Source organism: Silurus aristotelis, assembly GCF_946808225.1.
Source record: "Silurus aristotelis genome assembly, chromosome: 6".
NCBI lineage: Eukaryota > Metazoa > Chordata > Actinopteri > Siluriformes > Siluridae > Silurus > Silurus aristotelis.
The window spans coordinates 29241448-29257730 of record NC_139579.1 but is presented as its reverse complement, the minus strand read 5'-3'; the positions used below and the strand labels follow the sequence as shown (position 1 = coordinate 29257730).

General features: G+C 38.9%; 1 protein-coding gene across 5 annotated transcripts in view; it reads right to left on the bottom strand.

Annotated features, from left to right (window-relative positions):
- The window catches only part of peli1b (pellino E3 ubiquitin protein ligase 1b), a 44934-nt gene that overhangs the window by 6154 nt on the left and 22497 nt on the right, over nucleotides 1-16283 (bottom strand). For all 5 annotated transcript variants that reach the window (XR_014534109.1, XM_083544800.1, XM_083544801.1 and 2 more), the window contains 5 exons: nucleotides 14291-14527; nucleotides 8622-8751; nucleotides 5934-6035; nucleotides 5299-5496; nucleotides 2959-3147 (listed from right to left, as the gene is read on the bottom strand). Coding sequence is in view for 4 of the 5 variants with exons in the window: in XM_083544800.1 (XP_083400926.1) it covers nucleotides 2959-3147; nucleotides 5299-5496; nucleotides 5934-6035; nucleotides 8622-8751; nucleotides 14291-14370 (699 nt within the window). In the remaining variant the exon portion in view is untranslated. The remainder of the gene's footprint in view (nucleotides 1-2958; nucleotides 3148-5298; nucleotides 5497-5933; nucleotides 6036-8621; nucleotides 8752-14290; nucleotides 14528-16283) is intronic.

Genomic DNA, 16283 nt, shown 5'->3' with positions numbered 1-16283 from the left:
CCTAGAGCAACTTTCACAGCTTCTGAAGCAGAGGAACATAGTTGTGTTTTGGTGATTTCACCATCATTGATGTCTGTAAATAGAGAAATCATGGAGGGAACTCACCCTCATCTGTGTGACTAATTTCTCTTCTAGAAATGTACACTATACTATAGTAAAACTATTTCTGACTTAGTCTGAACTCGAAGCTATGATTTAATTCAGGAAATCCCAAGCAGATTATGAATAATTTGATGCATTCAGATTGAATAATAATTGGGCAATTATCTTCTGTGAATATCTGGTTGTAATGATTCAAGCATACAGTACATGCAGATTACCAGAGAGAATCAGTTTCTTTTTTCAGCCCTATAACTTATACATTGAGAATATATTATATCAAATATTGTTTTGGTATGATAAATCCATCAAGTCTTGGCTAACAGTTGCTATAAATTACAGGTAAACAGAATCTTTGGACTTCCTAAACATTGGATCGCGATTTGTTTTTTTTTTACACTCAAGAATCCTCGGCTTAAATTTTTTTTTAGAATGATTCTAAATGGCATGTTATAAAGCGGAAATTAAAAATGAAAACATATTCTGGATAATGTTTAACCTACTCACACATAAGACCTGAAAGTGTTTGCTGCAAGGCCAATAAGTGCGGTTTTATTCCAGCCGAAAAGCTGATTAATCTGTGTGATTAAAGATCTGTGTGTGTGTGTGTACCTTATTTCTTCTTTTACCACAAACTCTTTATCTGATCCAAATAAAACCAGTACTAAGAGTGTTTATATTCCTCCAGAAAGGCCTAAATGAAGAGATTCATCCTTCACAGCAACAGAAATAAAACAAACAGATGGACAGAGAGACAGATCGAGAAACATCCCAGACTGGTCTATTCTGTCTGACGCACTTAGCAGATCAGCTGCTGATCATCTTACGGAGTCATGTTACACAGATGAAGAGCTGCGCCGAGAAAAAGATACACACCATGTCCTGTGTGCATGGGTTACTACAGCAACAGCGTCCGGCAGTAACCCATGCTGGAGCAAGACAGACACGAGGACTGCTGACAAGCCAAAATGGGTGTGAGGTGAGAGCCAAAACACAAACTGTTAAACACTTCCACTCATCAGGCCAAATTTCCATTTGGTGCAGGATGCCAGTCAGGTCTTCTGATGAGTTCTACTCTGGGCTGGGGCATCCTGTTTTAACTCTATTGGCAAAATAAAATTTTTTCCAAATTGACATTTCCAAGAAGACACAAGCAAGTGTCTAAGCACTCAAGAGACTGGAATGGGAGGATGTCAGGGTTAGGACCAAATAAGGAAATAAAAAGTGGCAAAGAAGAAAAGTGGGAGAAAGTTGTTTAATTCTTATCTTACCTCTATTTTTTTTATATAATTCATTAGACTGTGTAGGCTTAATATGTGTTTGTCACCTGATTAAAAAGCACTTTTTCCTCGAGACAACTGTTTTTTTATGTTAGGTCATAATGATCTCTATTCAGAGATGACCAGATACTGTCAAAAATAAATAAAAAGTAAATGGTTGATTGGATATTAAGGGGGAGGCGATTATTGATACTATTTGTAATTTGTATTTCCCTCCACATTCTCCAGATAAGCGTTTATTAAATAAATAAATTAATTAATTAAATGCTTAGAAATACCTAGTGAACTAAAAAGTTTTGAGACTAGTTTTGTAACATGCCAAAAGATGGCAGCACAAAGCTGCAGGCACAGTCACAGGGGGCACCGACCTTCATAAGTCAATGTGATTTCTGACTGTGATTTCATCGTGAACAGCAAGTTAGAACAAGTTTAAAAAAAAACAACAAAAAAAACATCATGTCGGAGTTCTCGCATGCGAGTTTCTCGCCAGAAACAACATGATCTCATTTCCGCACCCACCCTAGTCACTAGATTTGGATCCTATGGACTTCGCTCTTTTCCTGAAGATGAAGATCCAGCTTAAAGGTTGTGTTTTGACAACATTGTGGAAATCCAGTGCGAATCGCAGAAGGTGAACAGAAGCTTCGTTCAGAAGACTTCCAAAACACATTCCAGAAGTGGCAGGAACGCTGGGAGTGTTGTATTGCTGTGCCTATTTTGAATGTGATAGTGTATAAAGATAAATATTGTACTTTCTTGTACTCTAAAGTCTCTAAACTTTTTGATACTACCTCGTATGAGTATTGATACCGGCTGAAAGGGTTTGGGCATCAGTACTGTAGAAGTGGTATTGTGCCATGCATTTGTGTAGTTTATTATTGCACACAGCTTAAATGTAGAGAAGCTAAACTTGTATCTAAACTAGGTGCAACCTTGACCAACCCTACTGGCACAGTGATTCTAAACACCCTTGCTGTCCTAGATACTGATTTCAGACAATTCTCAGAACACAAATCAGACATGAGACAGGAGGAATAAGGCTTGGCCCAAACAGTACTCAGAAAATCTAAATCAAAATAACAAAAATAAAATGTTATTTAATATGAGCACAGGGAGATTAAGTTCAAGCACGTTTTAAGATCCTTTTTTTTTTTTTTTTATGAAGCTGCTGCTGCTGTTGGAAACACTGGCATTTAATACTTTTTGGGTTTGTATTGTTTTCTACATAATTTTAATTAAAGTTGGGTAATGTAAGTTGGGTGTTTCCCACCTAACAGCTAACGATAGACAGGGATATCTGAGCCCTAGGTGAGAATGTAGTCATCTGGGTGGTGCGTACATGCCACTGTGGTGTGTTTCTCTCTGTGTGTGTGTGTGTGTGTGTGTAACATAGCAGAGGATTTTGCAGTTTTATTGAAGAAAAGTTGTTTACCTGTAAGTCTGCTTGGCTATGAAAGTATAATTTTTATATATGTTTCCACAGTGTTTTCTATAAATGACACACAGCCTGACATGGAGTGGCAGCCTGCTTTACATCAATTTGCACTGAACTGTGAGTGCATGTGTGTAAAATCCTCACCATTTTGCCACGCTGCTGAGAGGATCGTGTTTCCCGGAGCGTGAAGACGTTACCGCACACTGAGATCTCCCTCCATACGCCAGGTTTGGAGTCCTCGGTGAAGCCATTACGTGGGTGCATCACCAATACACCGTTCGTCGTCAAGCCATCCATCTGTCCGTCTGATGTTCTCCATTTCGCTGCCTTTTCCTGGAAGAATTGAACATTACAAATCTGAATCACACATGCTATTTTAGCTTTCAGGATACTTGGGCATTGTTCACACAGGCAGGCCAAATGTGGATTTCTGGGCTTGTACACGTGAATCAGGAAACACATTAAAACCCACAGTAACGGGCAATAACAAACAAAGCATATGCCCTCTTCCTCTCTCACTCTTTCTCTCTTTCTCTCTCTCTCTCTTTCTCCCCCAAGAGACAGATGTCAAGAGGCACCAATACTATATGGCTACATAATAATCTCGCTCTAAAGGAGCAACATGTCATCAGATCCCCTTTGGAAAAAGTCTCCAGCCTGGCCTCCTACGGTGTTTATGAGCGGGACCTACTGTTATCTCCTTATGTTTCACCAAGAGCCATAGTAGCAAGCAACACTGGGTACAGCATTTTTTAAATCAGAACAGAACACTATGTTGAGTAGGGTTGTGATAAAAGCTTAAATGGTAACTATTTTGCTCTATATCAAAATCACAGTTCATTACCTTCAGTTCCTATCTTAGATACCAAATTTGTATTTATTTTTACATCCACAGCCTTTTCTATCATATTGCATATTATGTAAACAATAGCACGTAACATACTAATCTGGTAAACAAACTTAACATGTATATGATAATTGATTATATTAGTATTCATTTTCCACCCCAAAATTCATCATGCAGACTAAGACATTTAAAATCTTGAGGGATTTTGATTGTAAACATGAAAAGATGACTTTCTTATAACGGGTGGTTTTAAAACAATGGCACCCTGCTGTAAAAATGTTTCTTTTATTCTTTATAATTTGTCCGTCGGCCATTTAAAATTTTGCTGTTGTTTACAATCGCTTTGGAGAATAAAAAATTGCCAATAGGTAGCACTGAAAAAGCACTAAAAACGCTATATTTCGGTGTGAATGACCTGAAATGTATTAAACATGGTCGTTTCACATCTACCGTAATTTCCGGACTATTAAACGCACCCAAATATGAGCCACACCCACTGAATTTTACAGAGATTTTTATTTTGAACATAAATAAGCCGCACCTGTCTATAAGCCTATAAGTGCCTACATTGAAACTAATAAACTTTACACAGGCTTTAATGAAATACAGTGTCTGTAACACGGCTTGTATCTAAACAGTAGCTCACCAAGAAAGTCATTGTTTACTGTCTTCCTCCTTCCTTTCACAACTATTTCTCTCGAGAGTTTTTCTTTTGGCATCGTCGTGCGTTTAAAAAATCACCATCGGTGAAGCTTTTCTCCCGATGCCGTGCAGCTCAAAACACAGGTGAAGTGCTTTTTTTCATGCCCGGTTGTTTTCAGCGTGACGAATGATTCGCATTTCCTGTAGACAGTCCGAGTGAGCGGCAGGTCAAACGTCAGAGAAACATCATCCATATTTATGATGTGGTGCGGCCCGATTCAGTGGGAGCGCATCTGATTTAATATAAAGAGTTTTATTGGTTAACCTGAACCCGTTCGGCAATTTCATTGGTCTGATGTTTTGGGGCTCATTTTTTTTGGCATGAAGCTTGTGAAACCGGGAAAAACCCAGGAAAAATCCATAAATTAGCCGCGTCATTGTTTAAGCCGCGGAGTTCAAAGCGTGGGAAAAAAGTAGCAGCTTATAGTCCGGAAAATACGGTAATTTAGGTGCCTTCTAGCGTGATAAATTTTGACCCTCGATCCTTTCCACTAACAGCTACATTTAGATTTAATGTTGTTTTACAGACTTAATGCAATATTTAATATAAAAATTGGTATAATGATCATTTAAGTTACTGGCTCAGAATTTCTCTAAGCTCTGCAGTTTATTTATATGGGTGAGAGGCTAGAGTGCTGTGGTGTCCTTGACTAAGCCCATTATCCTAAAGATGTCCCAAATGCACACTTTCCACCACCACATTCCTCTGTTCCATCCAGGGCAAAATGAGAAAACTGTCACATCTGGTAAGTGAGGAACAACACACAGACCCTGAGCTCATTCCAGCTCTGACTCTATTAGAAAATACATGAAATTTTAAAGGGCCCAGGAGACACTTCCTTAAAACTACTTATCTAAATCAAGCTTAATGTATATGTTTAATGACAAAGGTTGCGTTTTTTTCAGTCAGCCTGTCAGTTTTAGCGTCTCCTTACCCCAAGGAAGATGTTTTTGGACGAGTCGAATCCAGCGGCGTAGATGCGGGCTGTGTAGGGCGGGGTTCGCTGGCACATGATACGACAGGCGAAGCGTGAGATGGTGCTCTGTACTGTCTGAGTGTCCGAGTTACTCTGACTGCCGGGGATGGTGTCAGTCACCACAAAATCTATTGGACTTTCCGTGGAACGACCGATCTGAGGACACAAAAGACAGACATTTTGTTTCAGATTTTGTAGATAAAAATAAATCATATTATTTCTCTATAATGAAGGAATTGCACTTTACACCCTGCCCTTTGCTTACACCCTGTGTGTCCATGTGTATCCATGCGTATGTGTGTCCCTACAAATGACTTGCCTTGCTTGGCTTATCATCAACCCTAAGCAAACACTTCCACAGGTGCACATTATTCTCCACCTGGTTACACACACTCTTAATTACAGTTATAAAAAAAAAACTAAAAAGGTAATGGAATCTGCCTGGATTAAAAAAGATGGAGGGACTGACTAAGAACACGCTGCTGTTCCTGAGAGTGTGCAAATTTAAACCAGATTAAACAAACAAAGCATTCATCAGCACCTACATGTTATGTAAGGGTAATATATGTAATTATATATGTGTGTATGTGTACCTGGAACATGTCAGTATTGCTGTCATGATTGTACTCTACCACAACAGTCTGAGCTCGGGAAAGAGTGTAGGAGATACTGTGCTGGTCCTTGTTACTTATGGCCTGAAATCAGAGGAAGAAAGAGAGAGGGGCAAGATTAAAAGAGTAGCAGAAAAGCGGCGATAGAAAGAGTGGGAGAGAGAAAAAAATGGGTAAAATATTCGTGATTGGGAGAAAGAAAGATAGGCAGAGAGAGTCAGAAGGAAAGAAGAAAGAGATATAAGAGAAAACTATTTTTGAATTGGCTCTGTTTTACAGAGAATGAAGTATTTATAGATATACCGTATTTATTACTCTCTAAGTACGGAACACACACGGATAAAATATGCAGCTGAGGAAAGTAGCACCTACAACATTCTAAGCTAGCTCCAAATAATTCAACTAGACCCGTGCTTCAAAATAAAGCAGGAGACAATTTACAGCAGTGTCTTTTTTTCTGGCTCGTTCACCTTGGGTTTATAGAAATAATGTAACCAAAATGTGTCGTATTTCAACTACATTCACTCAGCCATGACATGTTTGCTATCAGAAGTTCACTTTTTAAGATTTTGTTCTAGAGCTACATGTATGGTATATACCAGGGTATTGCAGCTTAGAAGTAATAAAGGCTTGACATATATAAAGCATTTTCATTAGGCATGAACATGAACAGAGCAGCTTTATGCAGCTATTTCAATTCATCACATAGCAAATAACCTATTTAATAATTTATGTTCTAATGTTGTTATTGTATGAAACAAACAATAAGGCATGCTTCTAACCTGCAAAACTATTACACTTCCTTTACTTAATAGCTCTGGACCTCCAGTGTAAACTTAAAGGAGACAACCAGCACAACAAACACGTCTTTGCAAAGTTGGCAGAACAAATCTAACCGTGAATAATATTAAAAATGTACCTAGATTTAAAGTTTCCGGTCCTTAATTATCAGTGTCTATTGTAGATTTATTGCACAGCTCTCATGGTGCTGAATTGGGCTTAAAATGCATTATATACTTTTTGCATCTCAGCTTTGTTACATCCTATATTCACATGTTGTTTCTCTTCTTTCCCCTTGAGGATCTCCACAGGTACTCAATAGGGTTCATTTCTGAAGACATACTTGGCCACTCCATTACCTTCACCATCACCTGCCTCAGCAAGACAGTTGTTATTTTTCTGGTGTGTTTGGGGTAGTTTTTTATAAAACAGCCGTTCAGCCCAGTTTCTTAAGGGAGGGCATCATGTTCTGCTTCAGAATGTCACAGTAAATGTTGGAATCCATGTTTCCTTCAATTAGAGACCTGCACTACCGCGGGAATACCGCAGGACCCAACACAAACGAGTGCGGTGCGGGACAAGATCTTATGGGTGAATGCGGATGCGGGGAAAATACTCGTGTGTGCAGGTTGTGGGAGAATAAAATCATTTGCGGTACTCCCGCAAAATGGACTTAAAAATATATTTAAAAAAAATAATACATTACTACTTCTCGTGGGCTCACCACCTGCAGGAGGGACCGTAAGGGACGGTGCTGTGAGGATTGGGCAGCAGTCGAAGGCGGGGGCCTGCTTAGACTGCTGCCCCCGCGACCCGAGTTACGGATAAGCGGAAGAAAATAAATGAATGAATGAATACATTACTAAAAACAAATAAACTGCTTTGTATCTACTGCACAAAAGCAACAATGGCAACTAATATAAAATAAAACAATTTACAGGCACAAGGTCAGAAGCGAACTCTCGTGTGGTCATGTGCGGTAGACCACTATAGCACACAAGACAGGAGAATCGCTACAGATGATAGTTCCTTATTAAAGAAAGGAACATACAACACAACAAAACCCTGGACTGTTTTTTTTTTTTTTTTTTAACTGAAAAAGAATCGTCAGTGCATAACTACTTTACCTGTGGGCTTTTGCGGGTGGGAGCGGGACAAAACTTAAATATTGCAGGCGGGAGAAAATACTTTTTTTTTTTGCAGGAGAAAATAATATATATTTTTGCAGAAGCGGGACAGAACTTTGCCTGAAAAATCAGGTCAGGTCTCTACCTTCACTGAACCGGCCACTGTACTGTAACTCAGTTTTAGGGTGTTACTGATCTTATAGCCTGGGCCATCTTTGTGGAGAGCAACAATTCTAATTCTCAAATCCTCAAAGTCTTTGCCATGAGGTGCCTTGAACATCCAGTGGTCTCTATGAAAGTCTACTCTGGCTCAATTTGTAGACTAGTTTTACGAAGCTCACAACGAGCAGCGCAGAAAGTATGGGGTTCATGTGGATGAGACAGAGAGAGTCAGCGATGTAAACATGACATGATGTTCTATATGGTGGATGTTCAGCCTGAATACATTCATTGGGTAACAAATTTTGGAATTCTTTTCTATCAATATATTAATAAGATGTGAGGTCCAGTTACCAGCGTGACACTAAAACAGGTAACAGCTACTTCTTACTTAAGTCAGAGCCCAAACTATCTTGAAATACTTTACTATATACGCAACAGTGTTGCTGCTAATGCTTCATCTGCTGGGAGCAACATTTTATTAAAGACTAATTAAGGTTTAGTTGCGTATATGAGGATCTTGTGTCTTTGGTATAGAGGCTGTGTGTGTGTGTGTGTGTGTGTGTGTGTGTGTGTGTGTGTGTGTGTGTGTGTGTGTGTGTACCTTGGCTGCTTGTGGTGTGCAGGCTATGTGGACAGTGCTGGGTTTGACTCCGTTTGCTTTTGGGCGCTTGAAGAGAGAAAAACGGCTCTTCCGCCTTCCACGGTCTCCATTTGGGAGAGAGCCATTGTACCTGCGCACGTGAGAAAACATACACACGCATGGAGACAGGCACACGCGCACACACACACACACACACACACACACACACACACACACACACACACACACACACACACACACACACACACACACACACACGTAATGATTCAGGTGCAGTGCTAGGCACATAATAATATTTCTTGCTGACATTTTGGGCATTAGTTTAAAACCTGAAGCATGGCCTTTGAAAAGCAGGGTTTGTCCCCTACCACCTCTCCTAAGTGTAAAATCGATAAGAAATGAAAAATGAGATTATACAGGCCTTGACTACTGAGTATAGGCTAACAGTGTAATAAATCCATCCTAAGGGTGGAAGATTTACTGTTATGTCCTCTGCATTTATAAAGATCCCCGGACAGAGCAGAGAATGTGTAGTACGGACAAACACACTCCTCGCTCTTTAAAAACGGCTTGGTACACGTGTGGAATCATGCCTATTGTCTGCACAAAAAGCTCTAACTAAACAAAAAGTAAAGCTCTTAAACTGCAGAGTTGTTCCCGAGAGCTTTAGCCAACAAGCACATCTGTGTGTGAGAGTGTGTGAGGTCCTGGAATGAAAACGCCTTCAGCGCACATGGGGATAAACTACATCACTTCTTACGCTCTACTTGGATCTGTTTCTAGCTTGTTCAGTACTGGGCTTTTGATGGATGTTTTTGGAGACAAAATCAATACCTCCATTCAATGCACCGCTGATCTAAATCAATCTGCCAGTGAAAAGACTCCAGAGTGGATGAGAGCTCCTAAAGGGCCATGCAATAGCACATGCTCTTTTACAAATTTTGATACACTCCAGCTCACAACAGACGCGGTGTTTGTGTGTGGTATGCAGCACTTGCAAATATAATAGCAATGGTCTCATTCAGATGGTTTTCCGAGGTCATGGTTCTTAAAGACCATTATCAAATAATTCTTAAATAGTGCATTCAATTTAAGGATTACATTGACCTTCTGATCAGAAGTCCTATGTTACCCGTACCCTAGCACTTAGCTACCACCGCCTGAGTTTAATAATAACAAGTTATACTTCATTATCTAAACTAAAAAAACAAACAAAAACCCTAACCCTAATAATTGGGGGTGTGCTGTATTAGGAAAATAATCAGAAATAGCATCTGATGCAGTTCACAGTAGAGCAGCGATACAATTACCATGCCAAAGTTCCTTCCTTTCCTCTGTATGTCCCTAAGTATTTATTCCTCTATACCATAGCATTATATTTTGCATTAATTAATGCCGTATGTTCTTGCCGTAGGTCCTGATATATCTTACATTATAGCAGCTATGAACAGTCCTAAAAAAATAACAATAAAAAAAAAAAAAACATATGATAAAAAAATAGGTTATGAGGAAACTTTCCCGTGTCAGAAAACCTCAATGGCTCCTATAAAGCGCTGAGACCTGAGACTAAATATATAACAAACCACTCTTTACAGAAGGCTTCAACAATTATGCAGCATGTTCTATAGTTCAGATATTCTTATGTAAACAAACCCCTACTACTGAACTATCAGAGTTGCTACAACAGAAAATGCATCAACACAGAAATAAGAATTCAACATGGTACAAATGATTAAAATATGAGTACAATTTGAGGGGATCAAAGCATTATTTTGATAATTTGCACATACAGTCATGGTCAAAATAGTTGGCACCCCTGGAATATTTCCAGAAAATCAAGTATTTCTTACAGAAAAGTATTGCATTAACACATGTTTTGCTATACACATGTTTATTCCCTTTGTGTGTATTGGAACAAAACAAAAAAAGGGAGGAAAAAAAAGCAAATTTCGACATAATGTCACACAAAACTCGTGTGGATAAATAAGATTGTTTCAAGGATGTGATGCTCCATTAAACGCACCTGGGGCAAGTAACAAGTGTGGGCAATATAAACATCACACCTGAAAGCAGATAAAAAGGAGAGAAGTTCACTTAGTCTTGCAATGTGTGTGCCACACTAAGCATGGACAACAGAAAGAGCAGAAGAGAACTGTGTGAGGACTTGAGAACCAAAACTGTGGAAAAATATCAACAATCTCAAGGTTACAAGTCCATCTCCAGAGATCTAGATTTGCCTGTGTCCACAGTGCGCAACATTATCAAGAAGTTTGCAACCCATGGCACTGTAGCTAATCTCCCTGAGCATGGATGGAAGAGAAAAATTGATGAAAGGTTGCAACGCAGGATAGTCCGGATGGTGGATAAGCAGCCCCAAACAAGTTCCAAAGAAATTCAAGCTGTCCTGCAGGCTCAGGGAGCATCCGTGTCAGCGCAAACTATCCGTCGACATTTAAATGAAATAAAACGCTATGGAGGACCCCACTGCTGACACCGAGACATAAAAAGCAAGACTATAGTTTGCCAAAATGTACTTGAGGAAGCCAAAATCCTTCTCGGAAAATGTCTTGTGGACAGATGAGACCAAAATAGAGCATTGTGGTAAAGCACATCATTCTACTGTTTACCAAAAATGGAATGGGGCCTACAAAAAAAAAAAAACACAGTACCTACAGTCAAATATGGTGGAGGTTCAAAGATGTTTTGGGGTTGTTTTGCTGCCTCTGGGACTGGGTGCCTTGAGTGTGTGCAAGGCATCATGAAATCTGAGGGTTACCAAAGGATCTTGGGGCGTAGTGTAGGGCCCAGTGTCAGAAAGCTGGGTTTGCGTCCGAGATCTTGGGTCTCCCAAGCACCCAGAAATGGATGGCAACAAAGTGCTGGAGAGGTCTGAAGTGGCCAGCAATGAGTCCAGATCTAAATCCCATTGAACACCTGTGGAGAGATCTTAAAATTGCTAATAACAAAAGGCACCCTTCCAATATGAGAGACCTGGGGCAGTTTGCAAAGGAAGAGTGGTCCAAACTTCCGGGTGAGAGGTGTAAGAAACTTATTGATGGTTATAGGAAGTGACTGATTTCAGTTATTTTTTCCAAAGGGTGTGCAACCAAATATTAAGTTAAGGGTGCCAACAATTTTGTCCAGCCCATTTTTGGAGTTTTGTGTGACATTATGTCAAATGTGCTTTTTTTCCTCCCTTTTTTTGTTTTGTTCCAATACACGCAAAGGGAATAAACATGTGTATAGCAAAACATGTGTTAATGCAATACTTTTCTGTGAGAAATATTTGATTTTCTGGACAAATTCCAGGGGTGCCAACAATTTTGGCCATGACTGTATATATTGTAAGGCGAAAAGTTAGAACCCACTAAAAAGTTTAACTGGAAAAGTTTGTCCAGAGGCACCAGGGACGGAGATGAAGAGAAGCAGGACAGTAAAATATTACAAGGTTCCTGAACAAGCCCAGTGAGTCATGGTGAACAGGGACTTTTTGTGGTGCCACTCACATTATTACGCATAGAATTGTTCATCACAATGACTGGTAAGAACATGTACTGGAGTACAGAGCCTCAAAAATATTGTTTAGGGCATCACATCCATCACCCTGTACTAATAAAGTACTAAGGCTGACTTTTAGAATTTGCCCCTTACCCCATGTTGTTGTGGATGTTTTGTCAAAAAAATCTCAATGGCAATGTTAGCACCCACACTTTACTTTTTTTGACATTTTAAGATACCACCATCTACAAAGAAATCTTATACATGAAAGAAAAGCTAATAGGCGAACAGGCTAAGCATGAGTAGTTTATGTTCCACAACAACTGGGCAAGTCCCAACTACATTCAAGACAGCCAGGTTTATTACCATCCTGGAAAAAAAAACCCACTCCAGATTTTTCAGAGCTCAGCAAATACCGACTGGTATCACTTCTCTTTTCTTTATATAAAATTCTTCCAGGATGTATACCATTACTCTGTCTCAGCAGAATGAACAAAAATGTCCAAACCAATCTGGCTTCATAAGCAGTACAGTAGTTTCCTCAGTCCTTAGGCTTTTTGACTTTCCAGCAACTTTTCACACAACCAATCGTAAGACTCGCATTAGTACTGAAATCCTTCAAGTCCTTTCTCTTTATCTGTACTTTATTGGAGGGTTTTATACCAGTGCTATGCTGATGACACTAAAGTCATCCCATGACACTCCTGCTCACACACAGATCTCAACATGTCTGGCAGACATCTCGTCACGGACTGGAAGTTCATCAGACGCAAACGAAACCCAGTGAAGCTAATGCTGCTGTAGGTCCCTGGAAACATGCCCCAATGTCAAGATCTTGCAACCTCCTTAGGTTAATCTCAAATTTTTCCAAAAGCCACACAAGTGTCCTTTTCACCAGTCAATTCTAAACTTCTCGATTCTCCTGTACAACATTCAGAATCTTCACAAAGTTTCTCCACAAAGACAGCGCAGGTGATTGTTTAGCCCCTTGTCATAATGAAACTAAACTACTACAACATAATCCTTGCAGGTCTGCCTCGGGAAATATCTGACACCTGCAATGCTCCCAACACCTCCCCACTGATATGCTCCCTTTATTGGTAACGTCCTCCCTGACCCTCTAATATGGCTTAATTTGTCCCACCATCTCTCAGGGGACATAAAGGTATACATCAGGTCTTTTCCTGTTTCAACACTGGAATGAACTTGCAGTTAGCTCTCAAAAAATCACTGGTTGCTTTAAAGCAAATAAAAGTGTAAAAGCCACTACCGTAAAGCACATTGATTACCTTTAATTTGAAAAAAGACAGTCTTGTGTTTTACTTTCCTCCATGAAATGGTTTTAGACTAGATGGTAAGCTTAGTGTAAGACCTAGTGAGCTAGCAATAGGCTTTGTTTTTGTTCGAGACTACAAAGCACTTCTGTAGGCTGCTCTGGAAATGTAGGTCATTAACAAAGCTTCATACTGTACCAAACCAACGTTTCAAAACTCAGCTCATGGTCTTCCTCTTTAATAGCAGATGTTGGCCTTGCACCTTGCACCTCTGGCACAAATGTACCAGAATAAGAATTTACAACTTGCACTCTGATGAATAGTAGTGTCTGTCCTCCACTGGTGCAAAGGTGGAATGAATCTAAAATACACTTTTACTGCCAACGAGTAGTGCATGGGTGTTCAATTATTTACATTTACTGCATTTAGCAGACCCCCATTATCCAGAGTGGTGTACAAATGTCCTTGGAGTCTCTATTAATGAATAAATCAACACTGGTTCTTTAGACTTAAAACTTAAGATACATTACAAAATTAAGATTTTCCACAAAAGGTGTGTGTGAGTGTAGGTTCTGAATACAACCAAGCCACAACAGATTCCACATGTTTAGTTTTCAATAGACTATTAGGCATGGCCCTTGTTTGGTTGGAATGAAAACCTGCACTCACACACACCTTTTTCTTAATTTTTTTTTTAAAGAGAATCTTAATTTTGTAATGGTATCTTTAGTTTGTAATCTAAAGAACCACTGGAGTAGATGATGGCAGTAGTAGTAACTATACTTTACTGACACCCCAATGACCCAATCAGAAACATGATTCCACATTTTTTTCATGTTCAATTAAGTTTTTTAGTAGGACACCAAAAACGAAAAGGTGTAAGTGGTGCAAACTTACCCGAGTACGATGAGCTCTCCGTATTTAATTGGCACTTTGGTGGAGGAGGTGGAGATGTTCTCCTGCTCGGGAGAAAACATGGGCACGGTGTCTGTGTGCAAATGAGGGTCTGGGTGTCAGAGAATCTCTAAGTGTGTGAGGATTCTGGATCTCCAGCGATGACCACTACACGGTCAACCACAGCTTCGCCTCAGCTTCATCACCAACTGCGTCTTCATCACCAACGCTGCATAAATCCTTCACAGAGAGGATAAGAGAGAAAAATAAATAAAGAAATAAAGAAGTTTAAAATGTTAGTTTAACCTTGAACCAGGATTCTGATCAACAAGTAGGCAGCAGTCAAGATAAAACAGCTGATACAAAAACATAATAGTAAAAAAAAATATATGGTATGCTTTTTACAGTGCCATAAGTAGGTAAGGTGAAAAAACACAAACATCACCACATACAGTAAGAGTTAAAGAAATTTTGCACATAAATAGTTATACAAACTTATACATAATTTTCTTGTCCAAATTCATTTAAACCCCCAAACTCTCATGCAAAAACAGTAGTCTTTGTAAACACTGTCAAATCTTTAGTCACAATTCATTACACACAAAATATCGATAAATAAAAAGTCTTACAAATGGGACTGAAAAAGACAAACCGGGTCTGGCAAAACATCAACAGACATACATACAGACAAGTCAACTATGCCATTTTGGAGGAGTGTTCTTGTCAAGCTCTAATCGATCTTCTGTTTTATATAACAAATGTCCTCACTGTCCACAGAGGATGGCCAAAAAAACACACTGGCCAATGAATGCTGTTATTGGTGAAGGACATTTACTGGCAGCAAAGTTCTGTTAATGTATCAAAAAAATATCAGTGGGCGAGTTTAAATTCATTAACAATATCTGAGGCATAATTTACCTTTGCAAACTCTTTTCTTTAGGTAACATTACTATTGTAATGGTGCCACATTCTCCCTGTTGCGCTGAAGACATCATTAAATAAATTGTGACTGTAGTAAATCATCAGATGAATCAAGGATCAAATATTATATATGTTAGGATGAATTAAGAAGTTCAGATATCTATACTGATCACTGACTATAACTTTTTTTTATTTTTTGAGGATATTACTTTTTCAGTTGTTCCTCTTTTACCATGAACTAAATATGTGACCAAATTGTCAATGATGTGGATTTTATGAATGATAAAATAAGATTTCGTTGCAAAATATAATTTTTTTCAATGTGCCTCGTTATTTTAACCTCAACTCTCTCTCTCATTCTATGACTCTATTTATGTACAATATGATTTGCAGACGGATGACAAATTAAAGGGACTCTTTTATGCTGTGGTAGGCGTTAATTAATTCCGCTGAAGTGTTCAGCTCTCATTTGTCCTTTAAGATTAATGTGTCACTGCGAATCAATACGAAGCTCTTCTTCATTCTTAGATAAAAAATAAAAATGCCTTAAATCATATGCCCTGCCTTTAAAAGTCACCAGATCTCAACCCAAACAAAAAAAAAAGAACAAATTTGTAGTGAGAAGTTAGACTATCAATATCAGGAAACCAGCCCAGAAAGAAAAAATTAAAGTGTTCATTCTTTTAGTACTGTTTCAGAGAATTACGGCCAAAGCACTAGGCAGGTATGAGTCACACAATACCACTCAATTTAAGTCATATGAAGATATGAAATATGCGACACAGAGAGATGAGAACATAATGTAATATTTTCTTTCTTTCTTTTTTTTATTTTCTTTTCACCATAAATGTCACTGTATACAACCAGAATTCAACCAGTTCAATTTGAACTGGTTGAAGGAAATGGATATTACTGGTTGTGTTGAACACATGTACGGGAAAAACAGCTACACGTCGACGCAAGAAGTCACTCTAGCGTAATGGCATCTGCCAAATGCCATAAATTTCAATGCAAATGTACAAATATCGACGAATAATTTGGTTTTAAGAAGTGATTTTCAACTTATTTATTTTAT